This window comes from Xiphophorus maculatus, chromosome 22 (assembly GCF_002775205.1).
Source record: "Xiphophorus maculatus strain JP 163 A chromosome 22, X_maculatus-5.0-male, whole genome shotgun sequence".
NCBI lineage: Eukaryota > Metazoa > Chordata > Actinopteri > Cyprinodontiformes > Poeciliidae > Xiphophorus > Xiphophorus maculatus.
Genome location: NC_036464.1, coordinates 3,312,913 through 3,330,565, shown reverse-complemented (window position 1 = coordinate 3,330,565; position 17,653 = coordinate 3,312,913). Strand labels below are relative to the sequence as shown.

The 17,653-nt window shown below is 48.1% G+C and overlaps 2 protein-coding genes across 5 annotated transcripts; one reads left to right on the top strand and one right to left on the bottom strand.

The window, feature by feature from the left end:
• The first annotated feature begins 14 nt into the window (after window positions 1-14).
• Window positions 15-11,304, top strand: LOC102221265 (peripherin-2-like). Its single transcript, XM_023327219.1, has 3 exons — window positions 15-1,828; window positions 2,553-2,799; window positions 11,042-11,304. Exons 1-3 carry the CDS (start codon window positions 1,248-1,250, stop codon window positions 11,246-11,248), a joined length of 1,035 nt encoding a protein of 344 aa, XP_023182987.1. The 5' UTR covers window positions 15-1,247; the 3' UTR covers window positions 11,249-11,304.
• Window positions 11,305-13,009: 1,705 nt separating this feature from the next.
• Window positions 13,010-17,531, bottom strand: syndig1 (synapse differentiation inducing 1). 4 transcript variants are annotated; one of them, XM_023327927.1, is made up of 5 exons: window positions 17,291-17,531; window positions 16,933-17,190; window positions 15,228-15,608; window positions 15,007-15,147; window positions 13,010-14,108 (listed from the first exon to the last, which is right to left on the bottom strand). In XM_023327927.1, the coding sequence occupies exons 3-5, from the start codon at window positions 15,561-15,563 to the stop codon at window positions 13,950-13,952; spliced, it is 636 nt and encodes a 211-aa protein (XP_023183695.1). In that variant the 5' UTR covers window positions 15,564-15,608; window positions 16,933-17,190; window positions 17,291-17,531; the 3' UTR covers window positions 13,010-13,949. The 4 variants fall into 4 exon arrangements, with proteins under 4 accessions (XP_023183695.1, XP_023183696.1, XP_023183697.1 ...); XM_023327928.1 differs by having other exon boundaries at window positions 16,933-17,159; XM_023327929.1 differs by lacking the exon at window positions 16,933-17,190 and having other exon boundaries at window positions 13,010-13,694; window positions 13,906-14,108.
• Between the last annotated feature and the right edge of the window lie 122 nt (window positions 17,532-17,653).

Here is a 17,653-nt window from a genome sequence, read left to right as displayed (position 1 = left end):
GAACCGGGCAAGGTCCACAGCCGGTCATCTGGTTCTGATGTGGTTCTGGAGGACCGGACCTGCTGAAGTCCGTCTGGTCCAAACGTCCAGGAGGAGACAAGATGGATGCCCAGCAGCAGGTTCTGGTGGTCGGTTGGTACTGACCCGGTTTAAGGAACATTTGGTTCATTTCTCCCAGACTACTTTGATCATGATCCAGTTTTAGTTCAGATTTTTCTCCTGAAAAAAGTTTAAAAAATAAAATAATTTACGACCCAGAAGGCTCGGCTGAAGCTGCGATGGAGGTTCTGCCCAAACAGGACGGGTCCAGGTGGGTCCAGAACCTTTCAGGGTTTCAGCCAGGATAAATTGTGTGAATGTTCCAGAATAAAAGCCCGTCCTTCCTGATCCGGTCCAGCTCAGGTGACTATTGTGCCCGTCCGGTCCGATCCGGTTGGGTCGGATTCTGGCTAAAACCAGGAAGGAGCTTCAGCCAGATTACTGCTGGGTAAACCTGCCGACCTGAGGTCTGCTGGTTCTGGTCCCCTTCTATGACCACAAATCTGGAACAAACTGCCAGAAAACTGCAGAAGAGCCGAAAGTCTGAGATCCTTTAAGGCTAAAGCGGGCGGGTTAGCTATGAGTGATTCAGTCCAGGCCCGGCGGCATTGGGGTACATTTGGGAACAATGGCCGCCCACAGAGACAGCCAGGCTCGTCATTTATTGGCAGTGGACCCAGATCAGGACTCGGGGTGGTTACCATGACTACCAGGGAAGCTCCGCCTGCTACGTCGTGTTCGGCATGGCGACGGTTAAGCCATCCATGTTCTCTGATGGACTGAAGACCTGTCCGACCCTGGAGGTGGTGCCATAGACGATGACGTGTTGACTGTTGACAAGCTGTTGTCATAGTAACAGCATCCTCAGATTTAGATTGCTGATTGCTGGGCCTCACCTGTGTGGGGGCGGGACCAGGTGAGCCGTCTGACAGGAAGCTGCTGCTTAGCTCCAAACCCATTAGCAGTAATTGGAGGATTAGAGCCTCAGATGATCCGCTGCTAATCAGATCAGGAGCGGCTTTAGCAGGACGCCAGGCTGCCGCTCATATTCACACCTCCGCTCCGCTTCGCGCTGGTTCCTGCTGCCGGTTCCCCATCATGACTCAGAACCCTGTGGTCCAGTTCCTGAGCTCCTCCTGGGACGGCTTGCGGCTCTGAGCCTCATCGTTCTGCAGACCCGTTCGGGACCGTCGCCGTGAGCCGACGCCATGCCGTTCCTGTCGCTGAAGTTCAACCTGCAGAAGCGGGTCAAGCTGGCTCAGGGTCTCTGGATGCTCTACTGGCTCGCCGTCATCGTGGGCATCATCCTCTTCAGCCTCGGCATCTTCTTCAAGATCGAGCTGAGGAAGAGGAGCGAGATCATGGACAACAACGAGAGCCACCTGGTGCCCAACCTGCTGATCCTGGTGGGCATGCTGTCCTGCGGCCTGAACGCCTTCGGGGGGAAGCTGTGCCACGACTCTCTGGACCCCCAGAAGTTCTCCAAGATGAAGCCGATGCTGCGGCCCTACATGCTGCTGTGCTGCGGCTTCAATGCGCTGCTGCTGCTGCTGGTGCTGCTCTCCTTCCTCATGCAGTTCGCCGTGTACCTGACGCTGGCCGAGGGCCTGAAGAACGCCATCCGCTTCTACAAGGACACGGACACGCCGGGACGCTGCTTCATGAAGAGGACGCTGGACATGACTCAGATCGAGTTCCGGTGCTGCGGAAACAACAACTTCAGGGACTGGTTCGAGGTGCAGTGGATCAGCAACCGCTACCTGGACATGAGCAACGACGTGGTCAAAGAGTGAGTACCTGAACACGGCAGGTCGGGTTCAGACGGAGAATCTGGGCTGGTATTAGTTCCTTGGTGAGGTAAAGCTGCAGGTGGATTGTTGCGTTCAGGGACTCGGCAGGGGATCAATCTGGGCTTAAGGAGGTCAAAGTTTACGGCCTCTGAGGCAGCAGCAGGGGAACGTTCTGCAGCAGACCCGACCCGTTAGAAAGTGAAACTCAAAAAGGGCCTAATCTGCATAAAACTGATTATGTCATCACGGCAATAATAACACAAAGCAGCGGGTGGTTGAAGGTCCGGAACTGATTAGTGTGTAGGGTGGTTTCACCGCAGTGCAGTCTGGGTCTCTGGGGTTCTGGAGGTGGTTCTGGTGGAGTTCCAGGGTTAGGGTGGGTGGAGCAGGAAGTGGTTGGAGGTACTGAAGGACCAATCAGGTCTCTGATAACACGACCAGATGGAGGTGTGAAGGCTCAGGGGGCTAGAACCAGAACCAGAACTTCACCTCCCTGCTGCTGCGACGTTTCACTGATTTTTAAAGGTTTTGTATCTTCTGTGCTGATCAGTCAGTCTGAGCATGCTCAGTTTGGAAGGTCAGCCTTCTATGAGGAACCCTCCACGATTCTCCATCTCAAATCTGAGCAGAACCCTTTAAAAGGCTCCGCCCACCGGGCGCCCCGCCCGGCCCGGCGCCCCGCCCGCCTCCCATCAGGGTCTGACCTGTGTGTTTGTCCCTCAGCCGTGTCCTCAGTAATGTGGAGGGGAAGTACCTGATGGACAGCGTCCCGTTCAGCTGCTGTAACCCCGGCTCGCCCCGCCCCTGCATCCAGCATCACCTGACCAATAACTCCGCCCACTACGACTATGACCACCGCACTGAGGAGCTGAACATCTGGAACCGCGGCTGCCGCCAGGCCGTCTTCTCCTACTACAGCGGCATCATGAACAGCATCGGAGCGCTGCTCATCTTCACCATCGTCCTGGAGGTAAGGCTCCGCCCACACTGCCGCAGCCAATCAGTGACATGCGTCAAAGGGACAGAACTGGAGTAAGTGAAGCGTCGTGACGTCTGTCTGGTTCTCACTGGTCAGTCAGAACTGTAGCTTCCTTATCAGGAATCTATTAGTCACAAACAGTCCCACATCATCATCCCTCCTCCACCGTGCTTTACAAAAAATCCCATGAAATTCACGTGATCACATGTGGTTCATATGTTCCACATGTGATAAAGTATTTTGATCATGTGATCCATGGTTTATTCAACATGGGATCACATATTTCTCACATGCCTCAGTTTATGTGCCTCTGGTATAAATTAAATAAATGTTAAGTTATGCCAGAGGCATAAACTTCAACTTTTAGACAAAGCAACACTTATATTTATGTGTTAATAGAAATATTTGCTAATAATGTAAAGTATATAGTTAACTAAAAAAATAACTAACTGGTGTGAAATAAAAGTTTAAAATGTTTTATAAAATAAAATAATACAAAATAAAAGGGTTTAAGTCTGAGCTATATATATATATATATATATATATATATATGATTACCAATAATCTAACGCGTTGCTATTTCATATCCAGTAGTCAGACTACAGTTACTTATCAAAATCATTTTGCGTTACTATTTTTTTTTGGAATTTAATTTTATTTCCTCTACGTCTGATCGCTGTTTCTATGCGACAGAAACGTAAACAATGGAGGGAGATGCACATTTTTTTGGTAGAAAAACAGGAACTATTTTGAGTTTCTGTCGCCAAGTCCGATTAATATAAGTGGCTTTTTTTTTTTAAGTTGCTAGCAGATTTACTGAGTCGCTTTCTGGGCTGGTTTTTGAAGGTGAAGTTGTTCATTTGGGTTTGGAAATAAACAGACAGAAACCCCAGAATGTGTCTGACCTCCAGCTAGTTTTACTCAGACTCTCCCTGCCCATCATTTCCAGGATGATCCGTCCCGCTGCGTCTCTGTTAAAGTTAATATATTACCTGTGAATGACGTCCAGATGTCCAGACATTGGAAACACGGAGACTAATATGAACAGAGCAATAAACGTGAAAACAGCCACGAATGAACGAGTCTGTAAAGTTGTGCAACTAAACGCCATTATAATTATTAATATTAAGATAAATGTCACTAATCTGTGCATCAGCCATCTGAACTGTGGAGCCGCAGGAGGAGCTCTGACCTCTGACCTCTGACACCAAACACAGAACCTGGAGGCTGAGGGTTAAAATCCTTAGAGTTTTCCAGACAATAGTGGAAAACACAAAAACTGCACAAATTACTAACGTTGTTTTTTATTGTAACCATTAAAAAATCTCCCCTTCAGTTCAACCTTATCAGTGGAGACACATTGTTGATGTTATCATTATAAAATAGCTTACAATTAAATATTGGCAAAGATCAATGTCATTTTCACAGCGTTGTTGTTAGCAGCTGCTGAAAGTAACTAAAAAAGTTACTTTTACTGTAACTCAGTTACTTTCCAAATGAAGTAATTAGTAATCCAATTAAAGTTACTTTTTCAAAGTAACTATTCCATGACTGTGTGTGTATATGTATATAAAAAATTCCCTTCTCACCCACCGCGGGTGGTTCTTATCCTCTGAGCTCGGGTCCTCTACCAGAGGCCTGGGAGCTTGAGGGTCCTGCACAGTATCTTGGCTGTGCCAAGGACTGCACATTTCTGGACTGAGATGTCTGATGTTGTTCCTGGGATCTGTTGTAGCCATTGGTCCAGTTTGGGGGTGACTGCCCCGAGGGCCCCGATGACCACAGGCACCACTGTGGTCTTCACCTTCCAGGCCCTCTCCAGTTCCTCCCTGAGGCCCTGGTATTTCTCTAGTTTCTCGTGCTCCTTTTTCCTGATGTTGCAGTCGCTTGGTATCGCTACATCTATCACAGCGGCTTTCCTCTGTTGTTTATCCACTACGACAATGTCTGGTTGGTTCAACATTACCATTTTGTCTGTCTGGATCTGGAAGTCCCACAGGATCTTAGCTCTGGCGTTCTCCGCCACCTTTGGGGGTGTTTCCCACTTTGATCTCGGGGTTTCCAGTCCATATACACATACACACACACACACATATATATATATATATATATATATATATATATATATATATATATATATACCTTTTTTTTTCCCAAGATGGCGGCGCACGCAGTTGCAGCAGCTCATGGCTCTCTCGGTCGGTGCTATGTTATGTTTGGCTGCTTGTGAACGTGTTGATTTCTGTTCCGTCATGTCGGACAAACAAAATATACAGTCGGGACGATCTCCTGACGATCGGTTCCCGCTACGAACGAGATGTTACAGCTGATTTTCAACGCTTGTTCAATATTCCGGGGGACATAGCGAGGAGCCCCGGCGCGCCGTGGATTACCATCCCAGCAGGGAGGAAGCGACGGCGGCGTAGAGAGAGAAGGCAGAAGCGGGGCTGCAGGGCCAGCCTGCTAGCTAGGCTACGGAGGCAACCACACAAACCACCAGCCTGTTTCTCTCCAACACCACACCCCTCGTTGTAGAGGAGCACGAGGTGAGGCGCACACTGCGGGCTGTCAACCCAAGGAAGGCTGCTGGACCTGATGGCGTCCCTGGACGTGTCTTGAAAGACTGCGCCGATCAGCTGGCTGGAGTCTTCACCAGGACCTTCAACCAGTCCCTAGCCCTGTCTACAGTCCCATCCTGCCTGAAATCTTCCACCATAGTCCCCATACCCAAGAAACCTCACATCTCCTGCCTCAATGACTACCGGCCAGTGGCACTAACCCCTGTGGTGACGAAGTGTTTTGAAAAACTGGTCCGGGGTCACATCACAGCACTTCTCCCTCCTGGCTTTGACCACCACCAGTTCGCCTACAGAGCCAACAGATCCACAGAGGACGCTGTGATCACGGCCCTCCATGCTGCTCTGTCACATCTGGAGCAGCAGGGGAGCTATGTGCAGATGCTCTTTGTAGACTACAGCTCTGCTTTTAATACCATCCTCCCTCACAGACTGGTGGACAAACTGGGGGACCTGGGCCTCCCTCACTCCACCTGCATGTGGATCCTGAGCTTCCTGACCAACCGACAGCAGAGATTTAGGGTGGGAAAACATACATCCACTGCCCTCAGCCTTAGTACTGGCTCTCCACAGGGCTGTGTGCTGAGCCCCCTGCTCTATTGTCTGTACACATACGACTGCACCTCTGCCCACCACAGCAACACCATCACCAAGTTTGCTGATGACACCACAGTGGTGGGGCTCATCTCAGGAGGCGACGAGTCCGCCTACAGGGGAGAGGTGGAGCGGTTGTTGCAGTGGTGTAGGGAGAACAATCTGCTCCTCAACAACTCAAAGACAAAAGAACTCATAATAGATTACAGGAGGAATAAAACGGACATTACACCACTAACCATTGGGGGAAAATGTGTGGAGAGGGTAGCTGATTTCCGTTTCCTGGGGGTCCACATTGAGCAGGGCCTCACATGGAACATGAACACCTTCGAACTGATAAAAAAGGCCCAGCAAAGACTGAACTTCCTGAGGGTTCTCAGGAGGAACAGCATCAAGGAGAAGCTGCTGGTGTCCTTCTACAAGTGCTCCATAGAGAGCATACTGACCTACTGTATCTGCGTCTGGTATAACAGCAGCACTGCGGCTCAAAGGAAAGCTCTCCAAAGGGTTGTGAATACAGCCCAAAAAATCATTGGCTGCCCTCTCCCCTCACTGGAGGACCTGCACAGCGACCGCTGTCTAAGAAAAGCACAACACATCACAAAGGACACTTCTCACCCCGGACCTTCTCTGTTCACACTGCTGCCTTCAGGCAGAAGATACAGAGCAACCAGAACCAGAACCAACGTCTCAGAGACAGTTTCTACCCGACAGCAATAACAAAACTAAATGCAATCAAAAACAACCATTAATCATCATAAATGATGGATGTGAGAATGTGGCTGTTCTTACTTTTTGTTTTTTTGCCAGTTATTTGTTATTTCTTGCATTGTGTGTGAATTGTGAGACAGTTATTTTTTGTTTTTAAGCATATGCACCGACTGATGGAACCTTTTAAATTTCGTTGTCCTTGTGACAATGACAATAAAGATTTATCTCAGATCTCATTATTTCAAAAATCTCGCGAGATGTTTTCAAGCCCAACCAACTCTAGAAGATTCTTCAGACAGTTGAGGACGTTAAAAAAAGAAGAAAAAAGGATTTTTTCATGGATAAAATGGACTTGAAGAGTTTGGCTTTTTTCCCGAACAAAAGGTAAGAAATGTTTTACTTGATTTGAATCTCGAGGTGTATCGAAAATGTTTAGACAAAAATATAAATCTGTAAAGTAACACGTACTGATGATAGTGATGTACCGGTGAACTTTTCCTTAGTACTGACGTCATGCTAAGCTAGCTGAACGTTAGCTGAAGGCTGGCCCATTTTACAGTTTGAAGGCTTTATCCTGAGTCCTACAGCTCCTAAAACAAATTAGTGTGGATTTGATGCTTCACTACTTAAACTTTACCTCTTTTTAAAGGAGGGAACAACAGACGGCAGCTGTTTACTCAGTCAAAGTTAAAATTGAGGACCGTTATAATAAAACGGCCATTTCTCCCTCCGTGATGTGTGAGCTGCTATTATGATGACGTTCTTCCATTAGAAAAATATAAATTGACCTGTTACTGTTTTTAACACTGCATGATTTTTCTTTTAATTGCCAAGAGAATCATAGTTTTATCAACTGAATGTTTTTTAGCCTGACAGGATAATCACCAAACAACGTCACGTTATGCTGCTTTATTTAGCAGATCAGAGTCATTCTGGCCAATTACACACTGATGTAAAAGTAGGACTCTGCTGTGGGTGTGTGTAAATAAAATGTAGTCCAGATCATAGGAGCTTTGTTTTATTAATTTTTTACAGTTTGTTGGAGGCCAGTGGTCCAGTGAAGCTCAGAGGGGGAATGAATGGGGCAACAGATCAGGACCCAGAGACCTGATCACCTTCAGCACTGGAGAAGGAAAACTCCCCACCTGAGCATCACCACCCACAGCACCTGCACCTGTGGTTACTGGCACATATAATAAGACCCCTATACAAGCCACCAATGCAAACATGTGTGTGTGTGTGTGTGTGTGTGTGTGTGTGTGTGTGTGTGTGTGTTCTAACCACCCTTAAAGACATTAAGGAGACTCAGAGAGCTCACAGTCGAATGCTACAGTCTCTCCTGAAACAACGTGAAGGACCAGTCAGGTTTTACCTGAGGTTCTGTTTTCCCTCTCTGGACCGGCACTGATGGTATTAAACCTGTTTCTGGTTTCCACATGTTTATTATCTGGGCCTAATTTGGGGCAAACCTGTATGGTGTCATTCTCAGGTGTTAAAAGTTGTTTCTGGTTCTCAACAGTTTCAAACAGAAGTAAATAAATTGTTGTTTTGTGTACATATATACTTGTCTAAGAAGTCTTGATTCATAGCTACAAGTTTGCTTTAGTTTGCAGTTATGTCTTAGAAAATTATATCAGATTAACATGTGACCTCATATTCATCATGAAAAGTGAATAATATGAAGAAATCGGACATTTTCATGGTAAAAAAGGTGGTCCCATTATTTTATAATTGTATATAATGTATATGTGTATCATATGTGATTCCCATGTGATCACATGGGAATCACGTGATTTTACCACGAAATGTTCCAAAATCAAGTATACATGTGCTTTCACATGTGATTCACATCTTTCACATGTAAAAAGTTGTGTGAACCACATGTGTGGTTTTCATGTGACTTTGATGGGATTTTTTATAAGGGCGGCTATGAGCTGATCTGCTGTGGTTTCCACAGAGCTCAAGCTGCTCAACACTATTTGATATATTTACATAAAACCATTATAGATTTATTAACAGTGGCTATAAATTAGCTTCAGGCCACTGGAACACCCTGAACATCTCAGGCTAATGGCTGTTAGCCTTAGCAGGCTAATGGCTGTTAGCCTTAGCAGGTTTAGTTACCAGATTTTCATTTAGTGCTTCCGCATTTTTGGTAACAAAGTCTAAAGTGCAAATTTCCTTCAGTTTTGTCCAATTTTATCTGAATAAAGATCAACATCTGTGTTGAAGGTTTGGTTATCAACTGTTGGGTAGTTAGACCTAAATACTCAACTCTTATTTTGAAGTGGTTTTAGATGCAGCAGTTCCACTTCCTGTTGTTGCGTTCCCTTTTTTACAAGAAACTTTATTTAGCAATTGACAATAAAAAGACAAAATAAAAGAAAAACATGTGAACACATAACCAGGATGTTATTCAGATAAATACAGTAGCTCACATATGAATAGCTTTGAGTTTCTTCATGTTCTGCTCATCATGCTGGATTTCAACATGATTGGATTCAGTACTTTAGCATTAGCTCCTGCTAAATACCATGCTGGTCTAGAGCTTTAGCTTTAGCCCCTGTTAAATGCCATGGCATTAGTCCAGCATTAGCTAAACTAAAGTTTATTAGTGCATTAGGGTTAGAGCAGCTAACCTTTTAGCTATCTGTGTCCACCACCGTATTGTACCATTCATTCAGAAATCTGTTCAAAGCCGTTTACTAGAGCAAAAACCTTCACAAAATAATCCTGACAGACTAACATTAAGGATTAGCATTAGCATGCTACTGCTGTAGCAACAGATGGAGGCAAACATTCAGAAACTCAAAGATCATCATCCATGATGAACGACATCTGTTGATTTGTTCTGTAATGTTGAATGAGAGAGTTATGGAAGTAAATGTCAGTCAAATCAAGTAGATTATCAGCTGCAGCTCATCATGGCCGCTGTCTGGTTTCAGGACCCAAGACTCACCAAACCCGCCTGTTAGCTTATTTCAAGCTTTTCTTTCATGGAAGTTGCACCGTTTCTCGTTCAAACCGTCGGATCTCCTTTCCTGCTAAAACACGCTCGGCCGTTGGTGTGTGACGTTGAATTGATACGAGACGAGTTCATCTGGTTAGCATCGAATAGCATCAGATAGCATGGGATAGCATAGCAGTTTAACATGCTTCACAGCATCAAAGGAAACATTAGAAAGAAAGAAACTTATTATATAACTATAACCTTCAGAGTCAGTAACATCCTGAAGGTAGCCTTAGCATGTTAGTTAGCATTACATTAGTCTTGGCATGTTAAGCTAACAAGGCGAGGTTATTAATTGGATTTCATTCTTCACAGAATGAACTTTAAAACTCGTCCTTTATGCTGACAAAGGAACACATGAACATAAAAAACTGCTTTAAAGTTAGCGTGGCATGCTAATGATAGCTGTTAGCATGCTAACAGGCAGCCTCTGTTTTCAGCTGGTCCTGCTTCTGAAGGTGAAAGTTGTGGATGAAAGCCTCCAGTGATGAAGACTCAAAGCCAGCCTTCATCAGCTAACATGCTAACTGCAGCATGCCGCTCCAGTTCGTCCTCTGCTGCATTCTGGGAAGTTTTCAGGGAGTCGGAGTGAGACGATCCTGCCTGATGCTGGCGGGTTGATGTAGCTGGAACCTGGCTTCTTGGACAGGACACATGAAAAGAACCAAAACCTAACTGGAACCAGAACAGAACCATCGATCTGGGCCTGGCGCTGTGTTGCCATGGTAACTGGTTGCCCGCCTCCTCCAGCCTCAGTCTTTAACCCGTGGATGGGTTCACGGAGGATCAGCCGTGTTCCTAATCCTCCGTTTTAAAACAAGACGATTGTCAGAACACCTGGACCGAACCGGCACCAGGTGACCCGGCACGCTGCCACGTTAATCAGATTTACCGCCATGTTTGTTTCTGAACCGGACCGGTCACGGAAACCCGCCGCAGTCCGAGTCCAGTCCGTCAGCGACTCGGACTGACTAGAGAGCCGAGTCCAGGCTGAGCTGCTGCAGGTAATCTGCCTGGGGGGCAGGAACTATTCCTGGGGGGTTAATCTGCCGCAGCAGGGTGCATTCTGGGAAGTCAGGGACATTGCCTAAGAGGCCTGTTATCTGGGTCAGAACAACAAGTTCAACACCTGAAGTTACTGGCTGAAGGACACACCTGAGCTCACCTGGAGGGGGGGCAGACGGGGGGCCTGTGCTCCTGGTTCAGAAAGCTGAAAGCTCCAATCAGATCGCTGCAGGAACAGGAACAGGAAGCTGCTGGTTGGTGCAGAGCTGAACCATGTTGATCTGTCCAGACTCACCTCTCCTCTGTGTGTGTGTGTGTGTGTGTGTGTGTGAGCCAGGCGGGGGATGTGGCGGGCCTGAAGTACCTGAGCACGGCCCTGGAGACGATGGCCGACCCGGAGAACCCGGAGTGTGAGAGCGAGGGCTGGCTGCTGGAGAAAGGCTTCAAGGAGACGCTGGCCGACCTTCTGTCCAAGGTCAAGACCTTCGGCCGCGCCAACCAGGTGGAGGAGGGCGGGGCCTCCCCCGACGCCGACGCCACCTGAAGCCCCGCCCACCAGCATCCTGAGGTCTCTCCCCTCCCCTTCCCCCACCGCAGCCGTCTGCCCCCCCCCCCCCCCCCCCACCCCCACCCCCCACCGAGCCGGGGGGCCGACAGAGGAGGCGCCGCTTCCCGGACTGACGGACTCTACTGAGCATGTGCAGAACACACACACACACACACACACTGAACACACACCCTGCCAGAGAACTGTGTGTGTTTTCTTCCAGTCTGTAAATTTGTCACCAGAACATTTTAACTGAACAGAACCTGAGGTCCAGATGACCTGAGCCCGACCGGTACCAGCCGGTACCACCTGGCAGCCCTGACTCCTGGCTTCCTGCTGCAGTGTCTCAGTTTGTCCTGCAGGGGGCGCAGCTTTGGAGGATTCTTGCCAAACATTTCTTTTTTTACGCCCAGATTTTAGTTTGTGCGTCGCTGATGGTCGGGTGGCTCGGTACCGGTCGGTACCGGTTGGGTGGGTTGCTATGGAAACAGACAGCCAAAGAGCAGGTCACCTTCCTACTCACCTGTGCAGGTAAACACTTCCACATCTGGAGTTTATGCAGAGCTGTGCTGCAGGTGTTCTGTTAGAGACACACAGCAGCAGGCAGGAAGTCATGCCTAATTGCAAATAGTGACCTCAGAGTAACAGGAAGTGATGTCAGAGTATTTTACTAGCAGATAGTAGATGACAAGAGTTTCAACAAGTCGATGTCACTGGAAGTCAGGTGGCCAGACGGACTATCTGTGTCCGGATTCAAGGTCTGCATCCTGGGAAGGAGAATAAACCAAGACCTGAAGAGAGAAGCAGTGAATTCACACAGGTGTTGCCTCCTCCAACTGCCCCGCCCCCACCTCAGCGTAACTCAGGTTGCCTAGCAACCGTGAAGCAGATAAAAACAGCAACGGAGCTGAAGATTGTCTTTCAGTCATGTGTTACTGATTCCTGTATTATTCTTCACCTTTATAGTAAAGTTTGTTCATAGGAAAAAATGAATCCGTTAGTTTGATTCTAAATGTTCAAACATGTAGAGCACATTTCTACCAGGAATAAATATAAGCAAATGATTCATTTTCAAATATAATCTCAGATAAACCATTAGAGTTAAATAAAACTAGCATGTTTGAAGGCTTAACTTTAATCAATCAAACCGATTTGATCAGGAATAAATTCAATAGTAAACCAAACATTTACAGCTAAATGTTAAATGTCTGAATAATATCTGTGTTTAACTTCCAGTCACTGGGGAAACTAGTCACCATGTCAGAGCTGATATTGGAGACTTACACACTTACACTGTACAAAATCACGTTGTGTCATTTAAAGTGTAATGTAACAAAATAATTTACCGCTTTTCACCGCCATCGTCGCTCTGCCTGAATGCCCGCTTGGGACCTGCAATGAATTATGGGATACGGTGGGCCGACCCATCCTTCAAACCTGGGGAAAAGAAGGACGCATTTGGACGAGTCTCTGGATTCGGACGGGCCTTCTCGCCACGCTATGACGTAATCGGCCTACAAATCTGTCCTTCAACAGACGCAGACCCTGAATTCGGACACAGCTTATGACGTCATCACTCAGGAAATGATGTCAGCACTTCCTGAGTACTGACATCACATTTTCACAGGAAATTTGTGACAGGAAGTGATGTCAGAGTGGTGTTTGTGGTGTTGCTGGAGCTGCGCCTGGCAGGCGGCGCTCAGGGCGAAGCTTCCCATAGTCAGACTGAAACTCTAGAAATAAAAAGTCCAGAACCAATCAGCGTGTTCGTCTTTTATTGAACATCGTCCAAATGAGCTGCAGGTGGCGCCGAGCCGGAGCCCGTCGTCATGGAGACGTCCCTCCCCACCCCGGCTGCTCCCGAGGTCAAAGGTCAGCGGCTCCAAAGACTTTCCTTTAATGACGTTCAGATCAAAGGATCAAGTATTGGAAAATCCGTTTATTTAGGAACAAAATGGAGCTAAACGGGTCATGAACAGAACCACAGGAGACCGGTTCTGGAGAGGATCGGCCCAAAACGGCTCCAGAACCTGGGCCGCACCTCGGTCAAAGGTCACAGCCTCATCAGACATTCTGAGTTCTGGCAGAACCTGCTGGTTCTGGTTCATATTAGCAGCAGCTAAACGGATCAGGACGTTAATGAGCTCAGAGGACAGATTAGTTCTGCTGACGCAGGAAGTAACACCGGGGGGGACCGGGTCAGGTCGGGTCGGGCTCTGGACACTCAGGTGGCAGCGTGATTGAAACCAGAACCTGAACAGAACCTGCATCAGGGTCAGAGCTGCAGAACCTCGTCCACATCTGAATGAGGGAAACCCGGCCCACGTGGTTCTGCTGGGCCGGTCCGACACCATCGGCCCTTGTCACTGTGAACAAAACCCGGCTCCATCAAATCAGAAACCGGGAGATCCGTGGACAGAACCAGAACCAGAACCAGAACAGGCTGCAGAAGGAAAACAAACCCAGATTCAGTTCAGAGCAACCAGAACCTCCCAGTGGGAATCAGAACCGTCTGGACCAGAACCACAGCAGGTTCTGTTGGTTCTTCATCCACCCGGCAGGTAAAGTCTGATGATGGTGATGATGATGGTTTACAAACATTCAAAAACCTTCAGAGAAAAATCTAGAACCAAAAGACACAAAAGTCCAAAAACCTGTAGAACCCCGGAGGCTCCAGACCCAGCCTCTGTTGCCATGGTTACCACTTCTGGTTCTTGGACAGGTAGGCGACGAGCGCCACGACGACGCCCACATAGATGCCGGTTCCTATGGTGATGGAGAGAACGGCGAGGAAGAGCGCCCGCCTGGAGGTGGAGCCGGCCAGGTGGAGGTCACCTGTAGACACCGCCCGGCTGGTCTGCGGACAGAGACAGGGGTCACGACCCCGCGGTGGGACACTGGGTTCTGGTGGTACTGGAGGAAGTCACGGCACTGCCCCCACCACCGTCTATCGCCATGGCAACGCTCAGGATGAGCCGCAGTCAATTAACCGCCATGCTGACAGGAAACAGTTTCCTAGAAATTAGATACAGTGAAACTCTGCAGCCAATCAGGGCCAGGGGGCGGGGCTTCCTCCCACCAGGTTCTGGACGAGTTCTCCTGATGGTCTCATGCTTTCTGGACCTGAGTCCGGGGGATCTGGTGGTTCTGATCTCACAGTCCAACTGGACCAGCGTTTTTAATGATTTGGTCCTACAAAATAAAAGACTCCACATTTCCCAAGTCTCATTTGGACTTTCAAAATAAATGTCAATGACCGGGTCAGAAAAGTAAAAGCCTGTTTTCTGATTCCACCTGAAGGTTCTGACCCAGTGAGATCCAGAGTGGGTCCTGGAGGTTCCGGCGTCCATGTTGTAGTTCTCTTCCTGGTTTAACACACCTGGATCAGATGAACGCTGACATGCTGAGGAGGAAGTTACATCACCAGGACAGACTCTGGACCCCATCGGGTCAGAACCAGACCTACACATCAGAACCATCAGAACCACTTCTGGACCAGAACCCACAGTGTGTGAGCTGCAGGGACCTGGTGTTTTGGGCTGGAAGATGAATAAAGTTTATTCAAATCAGTTCTTGTGTGGGAAGCGTTACTATGGCAACAAGCATGTACTGAGCACGCTCAGTACGGCTGACTGCAGAGTGGTTACTTAGCAACCGGAGCGGGAAGGGGAGACTGGGCAGCAACAAGAGAAGAAGAAACTGCAGGAGGTCATGGGTTAACATAACATCCGCCCACCCAGGCTCCGCCCACCTACCTGCTGCGCCAGGTAGAAGGCAGCGATGCCGAGCGGCCAGAAGCAGCAGAGCATGGAGAAAACGCTGAGGCTCCGATGATCTCTGGGAGGAAGCAGCAGGAAGTCGTCATCGCTGTGAGTGGAGGAGCTGGAGAGATCGCTCTGCTCACACACACAGTACACACTGTATACACAATGTATACACTCACAGTTTACATCAGACTCAATGGATGGATGCTGACCTCCAGCTCCTCGTCTCCGACCGGGTCAAAGGTCATCGGGGGAATCTTGGCCTCATCTCCACTGAGCTCCAGTAACTTGCTGTCAGAGAGTCGCAACGTCTCCCTGGAAGATCCGGCTGAGCAACAGGTGGGGGTGGGGCTTTCGATGAAGGTCGTCTCACAGCAGGCTCCGCCCCCAGACTCCGCCCACAGCCGAAACAGGAGGCCGGAGGCCGGGGGGGGCAGGGCGCCGGGGTCCAGCTGTTGGGGAGGCTCCGCCCCCGGCCTGTGGGTGTCGATGAGGCCGCCATGTTCTGTCAGGGGGGACGGCCCCGCCTCCGCTGCTCCGCCCTGCATGGCGCTCCTGCTGCTTCTCAGAGGGGTCAGAGGTCAGACTGTGACCTGGAATAGGAACAGGAAGCTGTCACTGTTGGCTGCTGGTCCTGAAGAGGCCTAGAGAGCAACCATCAGCAACCAGTTCACCCTGTGGCGGCTCGTCGTGTCCTTGGGCAAGACACTTCACCGTCCTTACAGAGGACGCTGTGCAGGCAGCCTGGCCTCAGTACCCCAGGACTGGGCAGCCAGGGCTACTGTCCACTAAATAGTAGCACCTGCAGTACCGCTAACGCGGACAGATCTGACACCATCAGCGTGTGGTAGCTACATGCTAATAGTAGTTACATGTTAACAGTAGCTAGATGCTGATGGTAGCTACATGCTAATAGTAGTTACATGTTAACAGTAGCTAGATGCTGATGGTAGCTACATGCTAATAGTAGTTACATGTTAACAGTAGCTAGATGCTGATGGTAGCTACATGCTAATAGTAGTTACATGTTAACAGTAGCTAGATGCTGATGGTAGCTACATGCTAATAGTAGTTACATGTTAACAGTAGCTAGATGCTGATGGTAGCTACATGCTAATAGTAGTTACATGTTAACAGTAGCTAGATGCTGATGGTAGCTACATGCTAATAGTAGTTACATGTTAACAGTAGCTAGATGCTGATGGTAGCTACATGCTAATAGTAGTTACATGTTAATAGTTCCATGCAGGTTTTTTTTTAATCCCAAAGGGAAATTAAATGTTGGTGTAACTCATTCATTCTTCAGAGAGGTATTGTAGATTTTGATGGCTGCTGGAAGGAAAGATCTGCAGCTGTCTGTTAAGTGAAGTTTCACAAATCAAATAAAGGTTTCACAAAAAGATAAACAAGGTTTTAATTATTCTGCTATAAGAGCAGAATAATCCAGTCCAGGTGTGAAGAGTCCAGATGTTGTAATTTTTAAACTAGAGTCGAATAAAGATGCGGAAGGTTGTAAATAATTAGGTGGAATCGCCCTTTAGCCATTTCCCGAATCGGAAACCAACTTCAGCTTCGTCGCTGAATGAAGCTTTGGAGTCCTCTGGACTTTATGAATCGCTTCATGATGTTCTAAATTTGGTTCTGTATTTTATTGTTTCCCTTTTTGGCGGTTAATGATTAACTTCTGTTTTGAGAGCATATGATTTTATTTTGAAGGGATTAGTGTTAGGGTTAGCTTTAAGTATTAATAAAGGCAGCTTAACAATGAAAAGACGGAAGAGAAGTTATTATGGAGATATGTGTATTATTAGCAGTATGACGTAAATAAAAACATGTTTGAAACATTATGTAACTAAAACTGGATCTGTTTCATCATATTATAAACTAAAATAGTTTTATACTGTAACCGGTATTTACAGCTGGACCGTTGAGGTGATTTTGATGCCCAGCTCTAACAGACTGAAGGCCCGGCCTGCCTCAGTCTCATCCTCATGTTCTGGTCGGGTTCTGTCTCCGGTGCGCCCTGCTTGGTTGCCATGGTTTCCATATGCGGACCATCTCAGCTCCTCGTTCGGCATCCTGAGTTCTGGATCAGACTCCCGGTTCGGAACCTTTTCATGCAGCAGAACAATCTCCACCTCCCCCTGCCCCGGACACCAACACGCACGCGCATGGCTGTTTACGGGCAGAAATGCGTGAAGCTCATGATAATAATTGAATACCCATACACAGCCTCTGACGTCATCCCTGTGATCACGCGAGCGCACATACTCACCTCGCAAGGTGAGGCATGAAAGTCTTCATCTGAGGGGCTGTTGTCCGTCGTCTGACCGACCTCAGAGCGCTCTGGGCCGGGCAGCGAGCTGACAGAGACCCGCTGAGGAGCCGCGGAGCTCTGGACCTCTGAGAGCCGAGAGAGGAGCTCGGCGGGCGGGCAGCAGAGCGCCCAGGTGTCCAGGAGGATGCAAGTCCACCTCGCTGCAGCAAACAGAAAGGGGCGGGACGGACCGCTGTCAGTCTCAGACCTTATTTGGAAATGGGACCATTGCACTCCGGAAGTGAAGGGGGCGCTATTTCCCATATAATCCGCGGTCTCCCGTTTTTATTTTCTTTTGAAATCTGTGATATATCTTCACCT